At 38.8% G+C, this 19866-nt stretch overlaps 1 protein-coding gene across 1 annotated transcript in view; it reads left to right on the top strand.

Moving 5' to 3' along the window:
- Window positions 1-19229, top strand: part of Sumo1 (small ubiquitin like modifier 1) — a 31964-nt gene extending 12735 nt beyond the window's left edge. The window contains exons 2-5 of the mRNA XM_028765683.1: window positions 218-292; window positions 12579-12656; window positions 14646-14717; window positions 18401-19229. Coding sequence (XP_028621516.1) covers window positions 218-292; window positions 12579-12656; window positions 14646-14717; window positions 18401-18469 — 294 coding nt within the window. The 3' untranslated portion in view covers window positions 18470-19229. The remainder of the gene's footprint in view (window positions 1-217; window positions 293-12578; window positions 12657-14645; window positions 14718-18400) is intronic.
- The last annotated feature ends 637 nt before the right edge of the window (window positions 19230-19866 follow it).

The following is a 19866-nucleotide window of genomic DNA, read 5'->3' as shown; positions in this document are numbered from 1 at the left end:
GCCTCCTAAGTGCTGGGATTAAAGGCGTGCACCAAAACGCCTGGTTTAACTTTCTTGTTCTTCAGTGAATGGGGAGTTTGAATAATAATTGAGTAGTGGAGGAATACATGCTCTCTGTATTTTCAGGTGCAGAGTCTGTTACCTGGGGGAACTTAATGAGTGTTCATAAGTAATTACTATTGTATTTAGGAATCTTTAATCTGGAAATTTCTTTCAGGAGGCAAAACCTTCAACTGAGGACTTAGGTGACAAGAAGGAAGGAGAATACATTAAACTCAAAGTTATTGGACAGGTAAGTTTTATTATTTTTCTGCTTTGACATTCATCCAGTATATGAACACATAGGAAAAATACTAGGTTAAGCAAGTTATTTTAAAATTGCATTTTCAGCCATGCGGTGGTGGCGTGTGCCTTTAATCCCAGCACTTGGGAGGCAGAGGCAGGCGGATTTCTGAGTTTGAGAGTCCGAGGCCAGCCTGGTCTACAGAGTGAGTTCCAGGACAGCCAGGGCTACTCAGAGAAACCCTTTCTCGAAAAACAAAACAAAACAAAACAAAAATTGCGTTTTCACTTATTGTACATCAATCTGTTGGAGGTAAAAGAAGCTGATACTGTTGCTTTTTTTTGTTTTTGAGACAGGGTCTTACAGTGTAGTCCTTGCTTGGTCTTGAACTCACTTTGGTAGACTAGGTTTGCTTCAAACTATAGAGATCTACCTGCTTCCCCCTCTAAGTGCTGGAATTAATACATGTGCCACCATATCTGGAATGTCATTGCTTTTTTTAAAAGGTCAGAATTAGTGAAATACATCCTTACCATCAAAATATGAGACTTCTCCACATTCTTTTAACTGTGAGATGAGTGCCCCACTGTGAGAATTTTATATATACATTTCCTTGATCATTGTGTATGTGTGCTCTAGTAATAGTTAGTGGTGGTAGTTGTGGGAATTGAACCTAGGGTCTGGCACTTGGCCAGGTAAGTGTTCTTTTATCACCAGCCATCCTTTTACCCTTTTTATTATTACTTTGAGTATGGTGTGTGTGCCTGAATTGAACATGATCAGTTGCATGTGCTTATGATCACATAGTGGGAGTCAGAGAAGGGTATTTTAGGTGTCTGCTCTTACTCTTTACCTTATTCCCCGAGACTGGTTCTCACCACTGGAGCTGGCTTATGGCCAGCAAGTTTCAGGGCTCCCTCCTCTTTCCCATAGCACTGGAGTTCAGCTTGGCTTTTATTTTTTTTTTAGTGTTTGTACTGGGATCTGAACTTGTGCTTGTACTATTTTACCCACTGAACCTTTCCTTTTCCCTCCACTCTTCTCTGTTTTCAAATATTTTTATTTTATTTTTTAAATTTTATGTGTATGGGTGTTTGGCTGCATTTACATTTGTAGCACTTGTATGCCTGGTATCCATGGAACTGTAGTTATAGATGTTTGTGAGCTGCCATGTGGTTGCTGGGAAATCAAACCAAGGTCTTCTGAAAGAGAAGCCAGTGCTCTTAACCACTGACTTATCTGTCTAGCTGCTGACACTACTATTATCATCATCATTATCATTATTATTTTGAGACAAGTTTTCACTGTATAAGTCCTGTCAGGTGTGGAACTCATTCAGTAGACCAGGCTGGCCTTGATCTCACAGATCTGCCTGCTTCTGTTTTTCTTGAGTGCTGAGATTAAAAGCAAATTTTGCAGGATATTTGATCACACTGCAAACCCCAAGATTGTATTATTTACTGGAAAAACCTCTTTTTAATTGTAGTGTGTCTCAGCCTTACCACATATCTTTAATTAAGGAGTTTTCTGCTTGAATATTATAAACAGTATTAAATAAAGCCAAACATAGGTCAAGAAATGAGCAAGCAACCAGTTAACAGGAAGCAAACATAGGATTATTAAAAGCCAGAGAGAGTAAGAGGGAGACATAAGGATGGATAGGGAGATGTACAGGAAGTAGAAGAGATGGATATTCAGTTTGAAGGAGGTTGTTTGAGACAGTGTGAGAGAGGGGGATTGCTGGTGGGATGTTGGCTAAGGAGGACAGTTGACTGAGTGCTTTCTCTGCCTCTCTTAACTAGTAGACTTACCCCAACATCTGGCTCCCAAGTCTACATTGGTAAAAACATATGATAAAACGGCATTTAGCACCCCAGTGAGTGGCACAATCACACAGACAGAGAAGTCATGTCAACTGTGGACAAACTGAGAAGCCATCAGATTTAATAACACCTGGGAAATCCTCAAAGGAGAAAGTTAAGTAGTATTAAAAAGAAAACTCTTTCCCACATTAAAAATGGGAAATATCAGCTGGGCAGTGGTGGCGAATGCCTTTTAATTCCAGCACTTGGGGGACAGAGGCAGGTGGATTTCTGAGTTCGAGGTCAGCCTGGTCCACAGAGTGAGTTCCAGGACAGCCAGAGCTATACAGAGAAACCCTGTCTCGAAAAACCAAAAAAAAAAAAAAAGATAATTGTGCCAAATATGAAAAATGAATTGATAAGATGCAGGCCTTAGAAAAACTTAAAGATGAAAATAAGAAAAATACTCAGACACAGTCAGAGGAATTTAGACCACTTACCATACTACCACATGGTGAAACTGAAGAGGGGTGGCCCAAGGCTGTTAGAAAACAACCTTAGTTTATCCAGTTACTATACATGACCTACCATCAGATGATAGGCATTCCCCCCTCCCATCCCCCAAGGTCATGAAGAATGGAATGAAGAATGGAATCCTATAGACAAGATTTGACGAGATTTAAGGAAGTGGTTATTTTTTTATGGTTTGCACTTACCCTATGTGAAACAAATATTAAATCCATGGGCAACTCAGAATTATCTCCTAAGACTGGAAAGATTTGGCAACAGCAATATTGGAAACTGGTCCTCAGTTACAATGATGAACATGGTGAAAAGAGGAAGTGAAGGCCATAGGACAATGAAATAGGGCTAGAGGTATTAATATTAACCAAGATCAGTTGCTGGGTGAAGGTCAGTACGCTATTGGCATTTTGTCGTTTAGGAGCATTAAATGCTTGGGGAAAGGTTGAAGAATCAGGAAAGAGATCTGAGTCATGTACTTAATTAAATTATACAAGACCCCAAAGAAACCTTCAATGACTTTTTGAAAAGATTGACTTCAGCTGTAAATAGAATAGTAACAAGTTGAATCTTTTGCTTTTGAAAATGCCAATTCAGGATGCAAAAGTGTGATTAGGCCTTTAAGGACAAAATCAGCACCAATAAATGAATGGATTAGAATATAGCTGATATTGCATCTTACATTTATGATGGTACTCTGATGGTAGAAATAATTTCTAAAAAATTTTAGAAAAAATCAAAATGTTAGATGCTTTAATTGTGGCAAGCAAGGTCATTTGAAAAGGGATTGTAGGCAAGCTGTGCACTGAAACACTGTTTTTTAGAGATAATCCAAAAAGGCCTCAGCCTTCTGGAGTATGCAATGGCTAGCATTGGACTAATAAATGAAGAACAAGAGACAGGCAAGGCAACCCTTTGCCATTGGGAATGCCCTAGGGGGCCTAGCCCACAGACCCTGACATCAAATTCAATTCAGTCATTCCCTGATAGCATTGGGGAAACTCATCCACAGACCAATTAAGATTTAATGCCTGTTGTTAAAAACAACACTGCTCTGAGCTGGAGAGATGGCTCGGAAGTTAAGAGCACTGGCCGCTCTTCCAGAGGTCCCTTGGTTCAATTCCCAGAACTTTACATGGCAGTATAGCAGTTTATAACTGTCTGTAACTCCAGTTCCAGTGAATCTGGCACCCTCTTACCAACATACATGCAGAAGGAACACCAATGCACATAAGACTAAACTGTGTGTGTGTGTGTGTAGAAAACACTGCTCTGGATGTAGTCAAGCACAGAACAGCTTTAGTAGCTAAAACAAAAAATTCAGGAGAGACTAGAAAGCAAGTGTGTTGGCAGACTGCTATAAATGATCAGAGACCAAAGCTAAAATAGAAATAAATGGCATTGAAATAGAAGTTGACACAGGAACAGATGCAACAATAATGTCATGAATTCTTGGCATTCAGATACCTCCTTAGGAGGTAAATATTCAGCTTGTAGGAATTGGAACTTTATTTCAGCTGAAGCAAAGTGCAAGATGGGTGAAGTGTAGAGCCAGAAGGACAAATAGGAAAATTAAAGCAGTATGGGGTTAATATAGCCATGAATTTACGGGGATGTGATTTGTTGCAGCAATAGAAAACACAGATTAATATTCCTCCAATCTCAGAAACAAAATGTAAAATAAAGAATGGTTCTGAGAAAAATATTAAAAGGTATTATCAGACTGGAGAGATGGCTCAGCAGTTAAGAGCACTGACTGCTCTTCCAGAGGTCCTGAGTTCAATTCCCAGCAACCACATGGTGGCTCACAACCATCCATTGTGTGTAGTTCCTACTATCCTGCTTTAAGCTCTGGGAGGACTATGCTACCAGCTCCCGCCCAGAGAATATTGGATCCATGGATGAAAAACAGGCACATACATTTAGCTTAATTTCAGCCTGCCTTATTGGCTCAATTGCTGGATACTTCTGATCTGTCACAGCTAGCATGCCTTTCTCAATAGTCTTAGCTCAGCACCTCTTAATCTGCCCTTAGCTTAGTGTCTTGATTACCTCTCCTTTTTCAACAACCCCAAACTGCCCTCAGCTTAGTTGCATTCCTAATCTTCTACCAGGGGAAGAGGCCTAAGGCCGCTCTGCCTGAGATCTCACATGGCTGGTCACCTTTCTCCCTCTGAAGCATGTCGAAATCCCTCTTCTTCCTTTGTCTCTTAGCCTGCCTGCAGGATTCCAGAAGTCCCGCCTCTTTCCTTCCACCCAACAATTGGTCCCTGGCTTCTTTATTGATTGATTAAGAACCGATCAGGGAACAGGACCTTAGCATTAGAACTACCCCTTACAACCATATATAATGTGATCTGGTGACCTTTTCTGGCATGCAGGTATACAAGGAGATAGAACACTCATACATAAAATACATTACAGTCACAGACCATTCAGGTTGTACATAAATAGGACACGACAGTTGTTGGTCTTTCAAAGGTACTAATTGTCCTACCTTTAAAATGATCAACTGACAAACCTGTGTGGGTGGAACAATGGCCCTTGACATCAGACCAATTACAGGCACTAGAACAGTCAGTACAAGAGCAGCTAAATGCTCAAATTATTGAAGAATCAACCAATCTAAGTTTTGTTATTAAAAAGTAATCTGGAAAATGGACAATGTTAACAGATTTAAGAGCCATAAATAAGGCGATTCAGCCAGTGGGCTCTTTACAACCCGGCATTCCCTTTCCCTAAGGGATAGTTTATAATAATTATTGATTTAAAAGACTGTTTTTTTTTTAAAACTATACCTTTACAAGAATAGGATAAAGAAATATTTGCCTTTACAGGCAAATACTTAATGATAATGATCAACCTGTTAAAAGGTATTGGAAAGTTCTTCCATAAGGAATGTTAAATAGTCCAACAATGAAATTTTAAGGAAATGTCTTCGTTCTTTGTATAACCAAACTTCATTACCTGCAGGGAATAACCCAAAAGGTATCCAAAGAAATGAACTTTGGCAAATGGATGTGTTTCATTTTGTAAACTTTGGAAAATTAAAGTATGTACACCATACCATTGACACACATTTAGGATTTCAATGGGCAACTGCTTTAAGTTCTGGAAAGGCTGATTCTGTAATTACACACTTGTTGGAAGTTATGGCTGTTATGGAGATACCTGTACAAATTAAGACTAACAATGCTTCAGCATATATCTTTAGTAAAATGAAAGTTTATTGCATATTACAACAGAAAGCATATTATAGGCATACCACACAATCCTGCAGGACAAGCAGTTATAGAAAAATCTAATCTCTGGCTGGAGAGATGGCTCCATTGTTAAGAGCACTGACTACTCTTCCAAAGATCCTGAGTTCAATTCCCAGCAACCACATGGTGGCTCACAACCATCTGTGATGTGATCTGACTTCCTCTTCTGATGTGTCTGAAGACAGCTGCAGTGTACTCATATACATAAACTAAATAAATCTAAAAAAAAAAATCCAATCTCACTTTAAAGGATATGGTTAATAAACAGAAAGGGGTAATAAAGACCTGCAGAGACAGACTACACAGTGCTTTTTAACTTATTTTTAAAATGCTAATGAAGAAAGGAACAATAGCTGTGGAGTGACATTGGAAAATAGAAAAAACGGCCCATCTGTCTATCTGTATGTCTGTCTATATTTTATTTTTTTAAAAAATTATTTTTATTTATATGAGTACACTGTAGCTGTCTTCAGACACACCTGCAGGATATCAGATCCTATTACAAATAGTTGTGAGGCACCATGTGGTTGCTGGGAATTGAACTCAGGAACTCTGGAAGAGCAGGCAGTGCTCTTAGCTGCTGAGCCATCTCTCCAGCCCCCTGTACATTTTAAAGATGTATTGACCTCAGAAGGAAACCTGGATATGTGTTAGGTTGCAGAAGAGGTTTCGTCTTTGTTTCCATGGGAGAAGAAAAGCTATATACCATCTATATTGATAAAGATTAGATTCGAATAGAAGTCTCCCGAATAAGGAGAGGCTATAGTTCAGTTCATCAGACAGCTTGGTCGTTCAGTCCAAACTAACTTTAAAAAAGACTAACAAACACCTTTCATTTGATCCAGCATGAAAAAATAAAAATAAAAAATATTTTTGACTGGTAATTTACCAAAGGCACAATTGCCTTACTGGCATGAAATGCTTTTGAGTTTTCTTCTTAAATAAAAAGGATATTTTTTTTTTTTTTGGTTTGGTATTAAAACCACAGTTAAGAGATTTAAAATGGGGCTGGAGAGATGGCTCAGAGGTTAAGAGCACTGACTACTCTTCCAGAGGTCCTGAGTTCAATTCCCAGCAACCACATGGTGGCTCACAACCATCTGTAATGGGGTCTGACTCCATTTTCTGGTGTGTCTGAAGACAACTACCATGTACTCATATGCATTAAATAAACAAATAAATAAATAAATCTTTTTTAAAAAAGAGATTTAAAAATGTTTTAAGAAATTCAAAGGATTACTAGCGGTCTAACTTTTTTTCTAAATCTCTAAGAGTTGGAATGACTTGGAGCTAAGATAAAATATTGAGGAGGGCAATGGTAACCCATGCTTTTAATACCACCTGAGACAGGCAGATCTGTGTTACAGTGAACAAGGTGGTGGGTGGTACACACCTTTAATCCCACCACCCAGGGACAAAACTCAGATACATCTCCTAATTGGTATGATTACACATTAGAGAAATCACAAATCATATTTACAGGTTGTTATAAAAACCTCTACAGGAAAAGGGCAGCTAATTTTCAATGGGGACAGGAATAAAGAACAGCTTTTGTGACTATCAGTAAGCTCATCTCCATGCTTGCAACCCTGACCAATATTGAACCAGATGGGACTCTTCATAAAGCAAAAAGGAGCCCACTAATATTTGCTCGTTTGCTTCTATTGCAAATACTTTCCATATATAGAGATACTCTTTCTTTGAGAAACAAAACTGGGCATTTTATGAGGTATGGAGAACCTTATACTCAGTCATTGCCAACCATTGTCATACAATCATGGATTGAATCCATTTAAAGGCAGAGTCCTTTGTAAGCTCAGCCATGGAAGGAAAGGTATTAACAGTGGAACTGGTACGTAACTGAATTCTTTCATGATCAGAATGTGGTAGCAAAGGGGCACTGAGGAAATATCTCAGTTGCCTATGATCCCCATTCCTAAACCGCCCCTCCTTTCCCCCAAAGAGGCAACTATTGAAGTGTGGGGACTGAAGGAATGGTCACATTTGGCTAATGCATGTTTACTGATGATTTATCAACGATTGATGGAATAGAAACTAATGGAAAGTGACAGCCTATAGACTTGGGATGGAATGGCCAATAATGAGGAAGGAACTACAAAATTAGCATAGCACTATTGGCTATAAGATAAACAACCAGGAATGCAAAAGGGAGATCTCTGTTTTCTCCAATTCATGGTGTGTGTGCAATGGTATAGATCATCAAAATGGAAAACCACCAACTGGCAGATAAAATGGCAAAGATACCTGGTCATAGGAGCTATCATTGAAAATGACAAAATCTAGCAAAACTTAGCAAAGACATCAAATTTTATGTAGCTCATATAGGTAAGAGACAAAATGGCCAGAAAATAATGAAATAGTGGACAAATTGACATCATGTTTAATTAAGACTAGAATATTAAAATTTGCCAGTGAACAGATTTGGAATAAATCAGCAAGAATGATAGATTATACATATAATACAAAAACTTGGACGTTTACCCCTAACTAACACTAAAAAATAAGGGGTAATGGAGAACCAAATTAAACCAGGACAATACTATGAGAATAATTATTACAAGGAATTCATAGCCAGGTGATGATTCACACCTCAGAACTTGGGAGCACACACCTGTAATGCCAACACTTGGAAGGGGAAGCAGCCACATAAGAATTACAGTGATTTGCCGGGCAGTGGTGGCGCACGCCTTTGATCCTAGCACTTGGGAGACAGAGGCAGGCGGATTTCTGAGTTCGAGGCTAGCCTGGTCTATAGAGTGAGTTCCAGGACAGCCAGTGCTATACAGAGAAACCCTGTCTCGAAAAACAAAACAAACAAAAAAAAGTTACAGTGATTTAAATTTAAAAGCTGCTTGCAAAAGGCAGGTTGAAATTCAAAGTGAATGTCTTTTGTGATCTAAAAATAAATACATTTAAACCTTGAATATATAATACTTTTTCTGTTGTCAAAAATATTTTTTCGCCGGACGGTGGTGGCGCACGCCTTTAATCCCAGCACTTGGGAGGCAGAGGCAGGCGGATTTCTGAGTTCGAGTCCAGCCTGGTCTACAGAGTGACAGGACAGCCAGAGCTATACAGAGAAACCCTGTCTCGGAAAAACCAAAAAAAATAAAAAACCAAAAAAAAAAAATTTTTTTTTTTTCATTAGGAAAGATATAACCTACCAAAAATGGAACCCCTTAGAGTTAGGGTTGGGGCAGGGTTTGTTTATCTTTCTAGGAGAATAAAAGCATCCAACTAAGGAATCTGGAGACCATTGGACAAGTGAAACATCTGAAGAAAAAGGACAGGATCATTAAGAGAATATGTCCCAAGAAAAAGTGAATTGGCTACATAGTATCCCCCCACCTCCAGCTCGATGATCTGAAACCCTGGCTCTGAGCCCTGGACTAGAGTTGGCACCTGTATTTCTTCTGCCTTTGGGTTGACTGGCGGGTTCTAACTAGCCAGGATTGCCACCAAGCTGATCACCACTCAAGATCACCTTCTGACTACAAACTGCTCAGGACGTCCAAAATGCTGAGTTCATATGAGACTGACATGAACATTTTATAAAACTTTGAACTATAAAATTCTTAATCCTATTACTGCCAAATACAACCAAGCTGGATGTTGTGGAAAGCTTGACAGAAATAGCTTCATTATATTCAGTAGATAGTTTTATACTCTGTTAGAGTTAAAACCTTTATTTAGATAAAAGGGGGGAAATGTTGCAGGATATTTGATCACACTATGAACTCTGAGATTGTGCTATTTACCGGAAAACCTATTTTTAGTTGTGGTGTGGCTCAGCCTTAGCACACACCTTTAATTCAGTAACTTTCTGCTTCAATATTGTAAACAGTATTAAATCGAGTCAAACATGGGCCATGAGATGAGCAAGTAACCAGTTGATAGGCAGTTAACATAGCATTTTTAAGGAAAAAAAAAGAGAGAGTAAGGGGGAGTCAGGAGAATGGATAGGGAGATGCAAAGGAAGTAGGAGGGAGGGACATTCATTTTGAAAAGATTGTTTGAGACATCATGAGAAGAGTATTTGCTGGTGGGATGTTGGCTGAGAAAGAAGGTCAGCTGGGTTCTTTCTCTGTGTCTTGAGTCTGAGCCAGCAGGCTTCTCCTTCAGCGTCTGGCTCCTGAGTTTTTATTGGTTAAATCAAATGATTGAGATTTTGTTAAAAACAACAACAACAAAAAAACAAAACCAAACCAACCAAACAAAAAGAAAACAGGCAGGTGCTGTATCTCACTAAATTTTTTTTAAAGAAAAAATTGTGTATGTCTGTGTGTCTGCATTTGAGTGCAGGTATGTAGTGAGGCCAGAGGTATCAGATCCCCCAGAAGAGTTGGAATTACAGGTAGTTGTGAGGTGCCATACATAGTGCTTGACAATCTCAGGTACTGTGCAAGATATGTGCTCCTTAAGACCTTTCTGGAGACTCTGAACTGCAATCCAAGGTGTTTCTTCTGGAGGGTTCCAGAAGGCAGGGCAACTCTGCCTTTTGAGTACCTTTATACTTTTTCTTAGGAAAATGTGTATTTTAACCTATTTTAGCTGTTAACCTATTTTAAAAGATGTATTTTTATTTTATTTTTATTTATTTATTTTTTTTTCGAGACAGGGTTTCTCTGTGTAGCCCTGGCTGTCCTGGAACTCACTCTGTAGACCAGGCTAGCCTCGAACTCTCGAACTCAGAAATCTGCCTGCCTCTCCCAAGTGCTGGGATTAAAGGCGTGCGCCACTGCTGCCCGGCTGTATTTTTACTTTTAAGTTATTTAAAAAAATACATGCTGGGTAGTAAATGTTTTTTTAGGTATGTGATTAGCAGATACTTCCTCTTAGCTTTGGTTTATGTTTTCAGTTTTTTTGCCTGCCTTTACTGGCAGCACTTGGGGGCAGAGGCAGGCAGATCTCTGAGTTTCAGACCAGCATGAGTGTTTTCCTAGGCCATTAGTTAAAAAGAGCATCTTTTCTGAGCCTAGTTAGGCCTGTAATTCCAGCTACTTGACTTTAAGTTAAAAGGATCTCAGTTTCAAAGCCTGCCTAAGATGAAGTCTCAATATGGCTGCCTAAAGAAGACCGGAATGAGGATGACACCGAGGCATTCTTGCATGGAAGGGGGAACTCTCATGGGACCATTTCACAAAAAATTACAGGCAAATAAATAATTTTGAGAGTGGGAGAAATAGTCTTTTCCAGGGAAGAACTCACCTCCCCTCAATCCAATACCAAGTGGTCAGTCCTAAAATCATATAGATACAAGTAGCATTATACAGACTAAGCAGATTCTGTTTATCTGTTTAAGATTAGATTATATATGTGTGCATGTGTATAAAAGTGATTAAAGAAAAGTGAGAGGAGCTGGAGAGATGGCTCAGTGGTTAAGAGGACTGAATGCTCTTCCAGAGGTCCTGAGTTCAGTTCCCAGCAACAACATGATGGCTCACAACCATCTGTAATGGGATCTTATGCCTTCTTCTGGTGTGTCTGTAAACAGTTACAGTGTGCTCATATAAAATAAATAAATAAATATTAAAAACATAAACCAAACTTTTTTTTAAAAAGTGAGAGGCCATAAATTTGAAAGTAAGAGGAGGTGTATAGGATGGTTGGATAGAGGAAAGGGAAAAATGATGTAATTATATTAAACATCAAGAAATTAAAAAATAAAGTGACTGAATATAAGCTCAGGGGTAGAATAGTTTCCTAGCATATAGGTCTGGCTTCAACCTACAGTATCACAAAGGCTCCTTTTTATATTAAACTGTCTCGGCAGAGAGATTGCAAAAATCAACTATATGTATAGTTTATTTTTTATTCCATTGCTCTATATTTTTTCCTTCCTTCCTTCCTTCCTTCCTTCCTTCCCTCCCTCCCTCCCTCCCTCCCTCCCTCTCTCTCTCTCTCTCTTTCTTTCTAGAAGAAAAGTATCTGTAGTTAAACAAATTGTTTCAGTAGAAAGGATGCTGGGGATTGAATCTAAGACAAGTACTATACTTGGCAGCTTAGCCCCAGACCTTCAGTTTAAATTACTAAAGTTTTTATTTATGTTAGAGAAACCAGCTTCAATGAGTCACTTCATGGTAGAAAAACATTTTCTATGTTAAAGTTTATATTTTTCTTCTAGGTTTGACCACCTTTAGGGACACTTTAGTTGGTATGAATGGAAGAGTATGTTTTTTTGGGGGGGGTTACTTATGAGGGTTTGTGATGGCTCATTTTTATTTATTAACTTATTTATTTATTTTGTTTTGGTTTTTCGAGACAGGGTTTCTCTTTATAGCCTGGGCTGTCTTGGAACTCACTCTGTAGACCAGGCTGGCCTCGAACTCAGAAATTCGCCTGTCTCTGCCTCCCAAGTGCTGGGATTAAAGGTGTGCGCCACCACCGCCTGGCTCATTTTTTTTTTTTTTTTGCAGTATTTTGATGGATATGCTGTCATGAAGGAATGCATTCTTTGATACACAAATTTATATTAATAATTTTGATACCAAAACATCTCTGTTATATTAATTTTTTTAATGGGTTGCTAAGAAGTTATTTGGAATTTGATTAGATTGCTATAATGAAACTAGTTAGGAATGCTAAAAAGAATATTTTGGTGGAAAACTTTAATTGACAAGGCATAACTAAATAATTTGGTTCAAGTTAACTAAGTAGTGTAGACAAATGTTTTCTTTATCTTCTTAGGATAGCAGTGAGATACATTTCAAAGTGAAAATGACAACGCATCTCAAGAAACTCAAAGAATCATACTGTCAAAGACAGGTTTGTATATTTTGACATTAAATATAGTACTTTGCCAAAAGACATTCTGTTTTCACCGTTAGGAACTTAAGGAAAACACCCAATGTTATCTTTGCTTCTTGTGACCCATTTCAGAATTTGAATTAATAGAATATAGAAATAATTTGAAAGTAACTCATTTTTACTGACTGCTCAGGTGAGATTTTTGTCTGGATGGTTTGCATCTGGTATACAACAGTGAAGGAAGCAAGCCTTTTAGGTGATTACAGCAATATTTCCCTGTTCTTCTAACCATGAGCTTTAGCCTACATTTCAAATTTAAATCTATACTTAATATATTTTCTTGGGGCTGGAAATATAGCTCAGGACTTAAGAGCACTTACTGCTCTTCCAAGGGACCTGGGTTCAATTCCCAACACCCACTTGGTGGCTCACAACCATCTGCAAATCCAGTTTTAGAGGATCTGATGGCCTCTTGTGGGGACGACACATACATGGTACACAGACATATAAGCAGGCAAAACACATACATAAAAAAACCAAGTATTTACTTTTTTATACATAATATAGATTGTGTCTAATTATATATCATGTTTTCAAACATATTTCAAGATAATTTCTAGGAATTAACTCCTTTAAAAGTATCTGTTTAGTTGTCTACATTCACACATTTTATACTTACAAATAATAAAAATTGGGTAAAATGTTCCAGATCATCTTCAGCTATGTAAAATATTCCAGGACAGCCAGGGCTACATAATGAGACGCTGTCTCAAATACATTCATACATGCATTCATTCATACATACATACATAAATACATAGGAATAAAATTGGATGTAAGAATGTATTTTATGCTGGGTGTGGTGGGATACACCAACACTGATAGGGTGATGTGGTCAAGAGGTCAAGGTTATTTTCTACTATGTAAGAAATTTGAGGCCAGCCTGAGTTGTATGAAATCCTGTCTTATAAAACTAAAAGCAAGTTAAAAAACAATACATAGAGATAACCAAGATTGAATTGTTTTGAGACAGAGTCTCTCTGCATAGCCGTTGGCTGTCCTGGAACTCACTATGTAGACCAAGCTAGCCTGGAATTCAGAGATCTTTTGCCTTTTGCTGGGTGTCACCACACTTGTATATTTTAATTTCTTTGTAGTTTGTTTCAGCTATAGTGTTTAAACACTCACAGATAAAAGTTTAGGTTTTTTTTTTTGTTGTTGTTGTTGTTTTAATTAAATTTTACTTATGGACTTTTCCCTGCACGTATGTCTGTGCATTATGTCGATAGTGCCCTCAGATGCTGGAAGTAGGCATTGGATTCCCTCAGGACTGGAATTAAGATAGTTGCCATGTGAGTGCTGGGAATTGAACCTGAGTCCTCTGAAAGAACAGCCAATCCTCTTAACCACTGAGCTATTTCTCTAGCCCTTTAATAGGTCATTCTTGATTCATATTTTCTTGTAAAGTTACTTTCTTTTAAAGAGTCATCTCCCCTTTAGCTATCATATTAAAATGGTTGATAAATATAAACATCTTTTGTAGCATTTAGACTTAACCTGGTGTGTTTGTGTGTGCATACACACACATATTGCTCTGCCTTACATAGCTGTTTCTTTTGCATTACCAAATTCTTTGGATTGAATGTTTAAAATCAGTTTTGTTTGTATAGTTAGAAGCTGGAAAGCATATCCAGGTCCTTATTTCCTTTTATGCTAGCTGAGACTTAAGGGGAAAATGAACACAGTAGTGGTTAGAGAACAGGCTCATCAATCGTTTTGAGCTGAAATTCTTGCTAGCTCCTCTTATCTGTAGGTCTTAAGTTCCCTAGTTGTTAAAATGAAGATGAGGAAGTAACCTTCTGAGTCTTTGCAAAGAACATCAAGAATGTATATAAAGTAGTACTTGGTATATGACGCTTGCTTGTTTCATGCTGTTTCTTTTTTGGTTTTGTCATAGTTACTAATAACCTACGATTTTTATACACATTTTCTTTTTCCTCCTTTTAGGGAGTTCCAATGAATTCACTCAGGTTTCTCTTTGAAGGTCAGAGAATTGCTGATAATCATACTCCGAAAGAAGTAAGTATGAGAAAATTTGAAATAAGGTTTTGGATAAAATGGATTGGGATCATAGCTCAGTGGTAGAACATGTACTTAGTATGTTTGTGTCCCTAGTACCAAAAAAGAGGTTAAAAAAATAACAGTTTTTTGAATTTATATTTAAATAACTTATTAATGTGTATGTGCGTCTGAATGCACACATGGGGTCCATAAGGGTCATGATGCATATGTAGGAGCCATTTCTCTCTACTGTGGGCATCCTGTGGTGGGTTCATTGCCCAGTTCAACAGCCTAGGGACAAAAGATATTTTTCCCTTGGGGTTCAGAGGTTGCAAGTACTTTTTGCTCTTGCAGAGGACCTGGTTTCAGTTCCCAGGACCCACATGATGGATGGTTCGTAACTATCTGCAACTCCAGTTCTAAGGGATATGATACCCTCTTCTGACTTCTTTGGCTACCAGACACAAACATGATACATATACATACATGCAGGTAACACGCACGCACGCACGCACGCACGCACGCACGCACGCACGCACGCACGCACGCACGCACGCACGCACGCACGCAGAAGGGTTTCTCTGTGTAGTGTAGCACTGCCTTTCTAGAAGAACTCTCTGTAGACCAGGCTGGCATTGTACTGAGAGATTCACCTGCCACTGCTTCCTGAGTTCTGGGATTAAAGGCATGTTCAACCACTGCTGTGTTTTTTGTTTGTTTGTTTTTGGAGACAGGTTCTCCAGAGCCCTTGCTTGCCTTGAACTCACAGAGATCCACCTGCCTCTGCCTCTCAAGTGCCTATCCCCCAACCCCTAACCCTGCTTCCTATTAAGAGTGATGTTAGCTTTGTTTTTTGTTTTTTTTTTTTTTTTGAGACAGGGATTCTCTGTGTAGCCCTGGCTGTCCTGGAACTCACTCTGTAGACCAGGCTGGCCTCGAACTCAGAAATCCGCCTGCCTCTGCCTCCCAAGTGCTGGGATTAAAGGCGTGCACCACCACTGCCCGGCTGGTGTGGCACATATTAAAGGTAGATCTTTCTACCTACAGAGATCCAGATTAAGCTAAACTGGGCATAGTGCAGACACAGGCAGATCTCTGAGTCAGAGGGCAGAGTAGGTCTGTATAGCAAGTTCTGGGACAGTTTGGATTACATAGAGAAATGCTGTCTCAAAAAATCAAAAGAACATGGGTCTGGCGAGATGGCTCAACAGTTAAGAACACTGGCTGTTCTTCCAGTGGACCTAGGTTCTATTCCAATCACCCACATGGAGACTTATAATCTCTAGTTCCAAGGGATACAACACTCTCTTCTGGCCTCTGAGGGTGCTTCATGCACATGGTGCACAGATGTACATATAAGCAAAACATCCATACACATAAAAGAAAAAATAACGGGAAAAAAAAAAGTAAAAAACAAAAAAACCTGAGATCCAGATTAAAGACTTAAGATGACTATTTCAGAAGACTAAAAATCTCTCACAGTTGTGGCTGGCTGACTGGGTTTTAGTTAATTCCAGATGTCAAGTTGACAACCAAGAATAGGCAACACAGTTGCCCTTTCCATTTGAATTAACCAGTGACCTGAAAAGATTTCTTGAAAATGTTCGGCTGGCCGGGCAGTGGTGGCGCACGCCTTTAATCCCAGCACTTGGGAGGCAGAGGCAGGTGGATTTCTGAGTTTGAGGCCAGCCTGGTCTACAGAGTGAGTTCCAGGACAACCAGGGCTACACAGAGAAACCCTGTCTTGAAAGAACCAAAAAAAAAAAAAAAAAAAAAAAAGTTTGGTTGTCTAGGTGGTGATGGTACTCACTTTTAATCCCAGTACTCTGGAGGCAAAGGTAGGCTAATCTCTTGAGTTGGAGACCAGCCTGATCTACAGAATGAGTTCAAGGACAGCTAGGGTTACACAGAAAATGTGTGGCTGTCCTTTAGATATTGGCCATTTTGAATCCCTTCAACTTGGTACCTGTGTTGTTCTTGACTTTTCTTCACATTTTTTTTTTTTTTGGTTTTTCGAGACAAGGTTTCTCTGTATAGCCCTGGCTGTCCTGGAACTCACTCTGTAGACCAGGCTGGCCTCGAACTCAGAAATCCGCCTGCCTCTGCCTCCCAAGTGCTGGGATTAAAGGCGTGCGCCACCAACGCCCGGCTTTTCTTCACATTTTAAAGATTTTATTTTGAAGTATTTTTTAGCTTACAGAGAAGTTATAAGTACAGAATTTAAAACAAAATCTCTTCCTTACCTAATTTTACCTAATTTCTTTGTTTAATCTCTTTGTGTTGGTGTGCCCATGTTTCCCTTGCTTCTTCCCACACCATTTGGGACAAAGCATTAATGACTTTATGTTTTATGTTTTAGCTTCCCCTTTTCCCCTCCTTCCCTTCGTTTTATCAAACTGGAATTATTAAACAGCAGCAGATAACTTGTGTTAGATCACTATTAAAGCACAAATTAGGAAGCTGGGCACATGCCTTTAATTCCAGTACTCCAGAGGCAGGTGTATCTCTGTAAATTTGAGGCTGCAGAATGAGTTCTAGAAAAGCAAAGGTTACATAGAGAAACCCTTCTCAAACAACAACAACAACAAACCACTTAGGAATGGATCCTCAGGGCAGCATTTATCCAACTAAAACTCTAAGTTTTTTCATGGACTTTAAAAGTTGCTAAAAATATATCTGTATGAATAAATAATGAATAAACTGGAATGTGAAATAGTTTCAGGTGAATAATTGAGTAGACAAAATAGTAGGAAAGGACCTTATGCCTCTGCTTTCCCTCCCCTCCCTTTTCTTCCTCTTCCCCCCTCCTCCTTTTCTCCCCCTTGCCTTGCCTACTCCCCTTACCTTTCTCTTTTCTTCCTGTTCTCTCTTCTCCCCCTTTCTTTCCTTCTTTCCTCTTCTCTCCCCTCTTTCTCCTTCCCTCCCTTCCCCCTTTTCCCCTGTCATCCTTCCCTTTCCTTCTCCCTCCCCTCCCTTGCCCTCCTTCCTCTCCTATTTCCTTGCCTTCTAGTCTGTGCTAGAACAATCTCTTGGGTTTGTACAAGCTGTGTAAATCCTATTTTTTTGTTGCTGTTGTTGCTCTTAAGTTTTTTGAGACAGGTTTTTGTTGTTGTTGCTTTTGAGTTTTTTAAGTTTTTTTTCTCACTATGTATCCTTGTCCTGGAACTCAAAATATAGACAGGCTGCCTCAAACTCACAGAAATCTATCTGCCTGCCTCTGGCTTTTGAACAGTGGATTAAGCCACACACCACCATGCCTGTCTTTCTCCAGTTTTTTTTTTTTTTTTTTTTTTGAGACAATCTCATGTAGCCAAGGCTGGTTTGAAACTAACTGAAGATGGCCTTGAACTCCTTATACTCTGATTTCAGCTGCCAGGTGTTAGCATCAGCATCACAGAAGAACACTTTTTTTTTGGTTTCTTGAGACAGGGTTTCTCTTTATAGCCCGGGCTGTCTTGGAACTCACTCTGTAGACTAGGCTGGCCCCGAACTCAGAAATCTGCCTGCCTCTGCCTCCCAAGTGGTGGGGATTAAAGGCGTGTGCCACTACTGCCAGGCTACACTTTTCAATTCTAGAGGCTTATTAATTGTAGATGACATACATTTCTTCTTGTACCTTAAAATAGTGGCAACCTAATTGCAGCCAATATAAAAATAATGCTTTTATAGTCTAATATTAACATATTTTTCTTTTCTTTCAGCTGGGAATGGAGGAAGAAGATGTGATTGAAGTTTATCAGGAACAAACGGGGGGTCACTCGACGGTTTAGATAATTCTTTTTATTTTTTATTTTTTCCTTTTCCCTCAATCCTTTTTTATTTTTAAAAATAGTTCTTTTGTAATGTGGTGTTCAAAATGAAAATTGAATACTGGCACTCCATCTCTTAGAATATCTGGTAATCTGAATTCTAGTGTTCAATATTCATTATTGGTTGTTTTTGTTGTGCTGATTTTTGGTGATCAGACCTCAGCTCCCTTAATATTGCCCTTCTTCTTTTAAGAAATTTCATGTGTGCACAGAGAGGCCACCCTTTTCAGGACTGTGCATTTTCAGGTTTGTGATGATAAAAAGATCAACAAATGGAGCTTTCCTATGACCTTTCGATTGGCTCTGAAGTTCCAGCATGTGGTTGCTTCACTCCTGGACTGTGATTTTCAGTGGGAGATGGAAATTTTTCAGAGAACTGAACTGTGGAAAGTGACCTTTCCTCATAAAATCTGAGGGTATGGACCAAAAGAAGAACATCATGTTTGTAGTCAAGATGACAGATAGAGTGAGAGTAACAGCTAACTCCAAAGGTGGCTTCACTGGAGAGAAAGAAAGTGTCTTGAGCAAGACGGTATTGTCAGAAGATCCCAGGAAAGTTCTAATTTTCATCAGCAGTTAATAAAGTTACTCATACAGAAGTGTACACAACAGACACTGCTCCTTTTGATTCTGTTTGTACTTTTTGGCCTGGGACATGGGTTTTCAAGGGACATTGTCTGTACCAGCTTCATTAAAATAAACAATATTTGTAAAAACCGTACTAAAGCTCCTTTTATTTTAGCCATGTGGGGAAAAAGTGAAAATGCCCCAGATAGGATTTTCTTTCATGAGTATTTCTTTAGTACTGTACAGTAATGACTTCAATGCATTTAATGCTTTGAAGCATTAAAGTTTCTAGAATGCCTTCTGATGATCACAATACCTTTTTAAAGACTCTGTGAGTCCCAAGGACTCACAGAATTTAGTATATATATGTACACATCCAGTTTATGGTATCTAAAATACAATGCTATCTGATGACTTTAGCAAGTAAAACCTATTGCATGTGCATTTTATAAACTGTTAAAGCTTACATACTCTTCTCAGGTAACTTGCTCAAAAGGCAGATTGCCTTGAGAAACTCTTACATTTGACCCTAGCTTTAAGATTATTTGTATTGTACAAATTAAGAGGTTTTTTAGTCTGTCACCTGGCATTTACTACTATGATTTTAAATACTAACTGGAAGTTAGGTTCAATTGTAGAAAATCTTCTGAGCTGTATCATTTGTCAAGATCAAACAACAGACCTGATTGGTTATTTGAGCTATCCAGAATTCATGACTACATAGTTAAACATAATTTTGTTCGCATTTCTAAATGAATTCTCAGCATTTAGTGGTAGAATTAAGTTGTAGA

This window comes from Grammomys surdaster, unplaced genomic scaffold (assembly GCF_004785775.1).
Source record: "Grammomys surdaster isolate TR1022 unplaced genomic scaffold, NIH_TR_1.0 165, whole genome shotgun sequence".
NCBI lineage: Eukaryota > Metazoa > Chordata > Mammalia > Rodentia > Muridae > Grammomys > Grammomys surdaster.
This window is presented reverse-complemented; position numbering and strand designations above follow the sequence as displayed.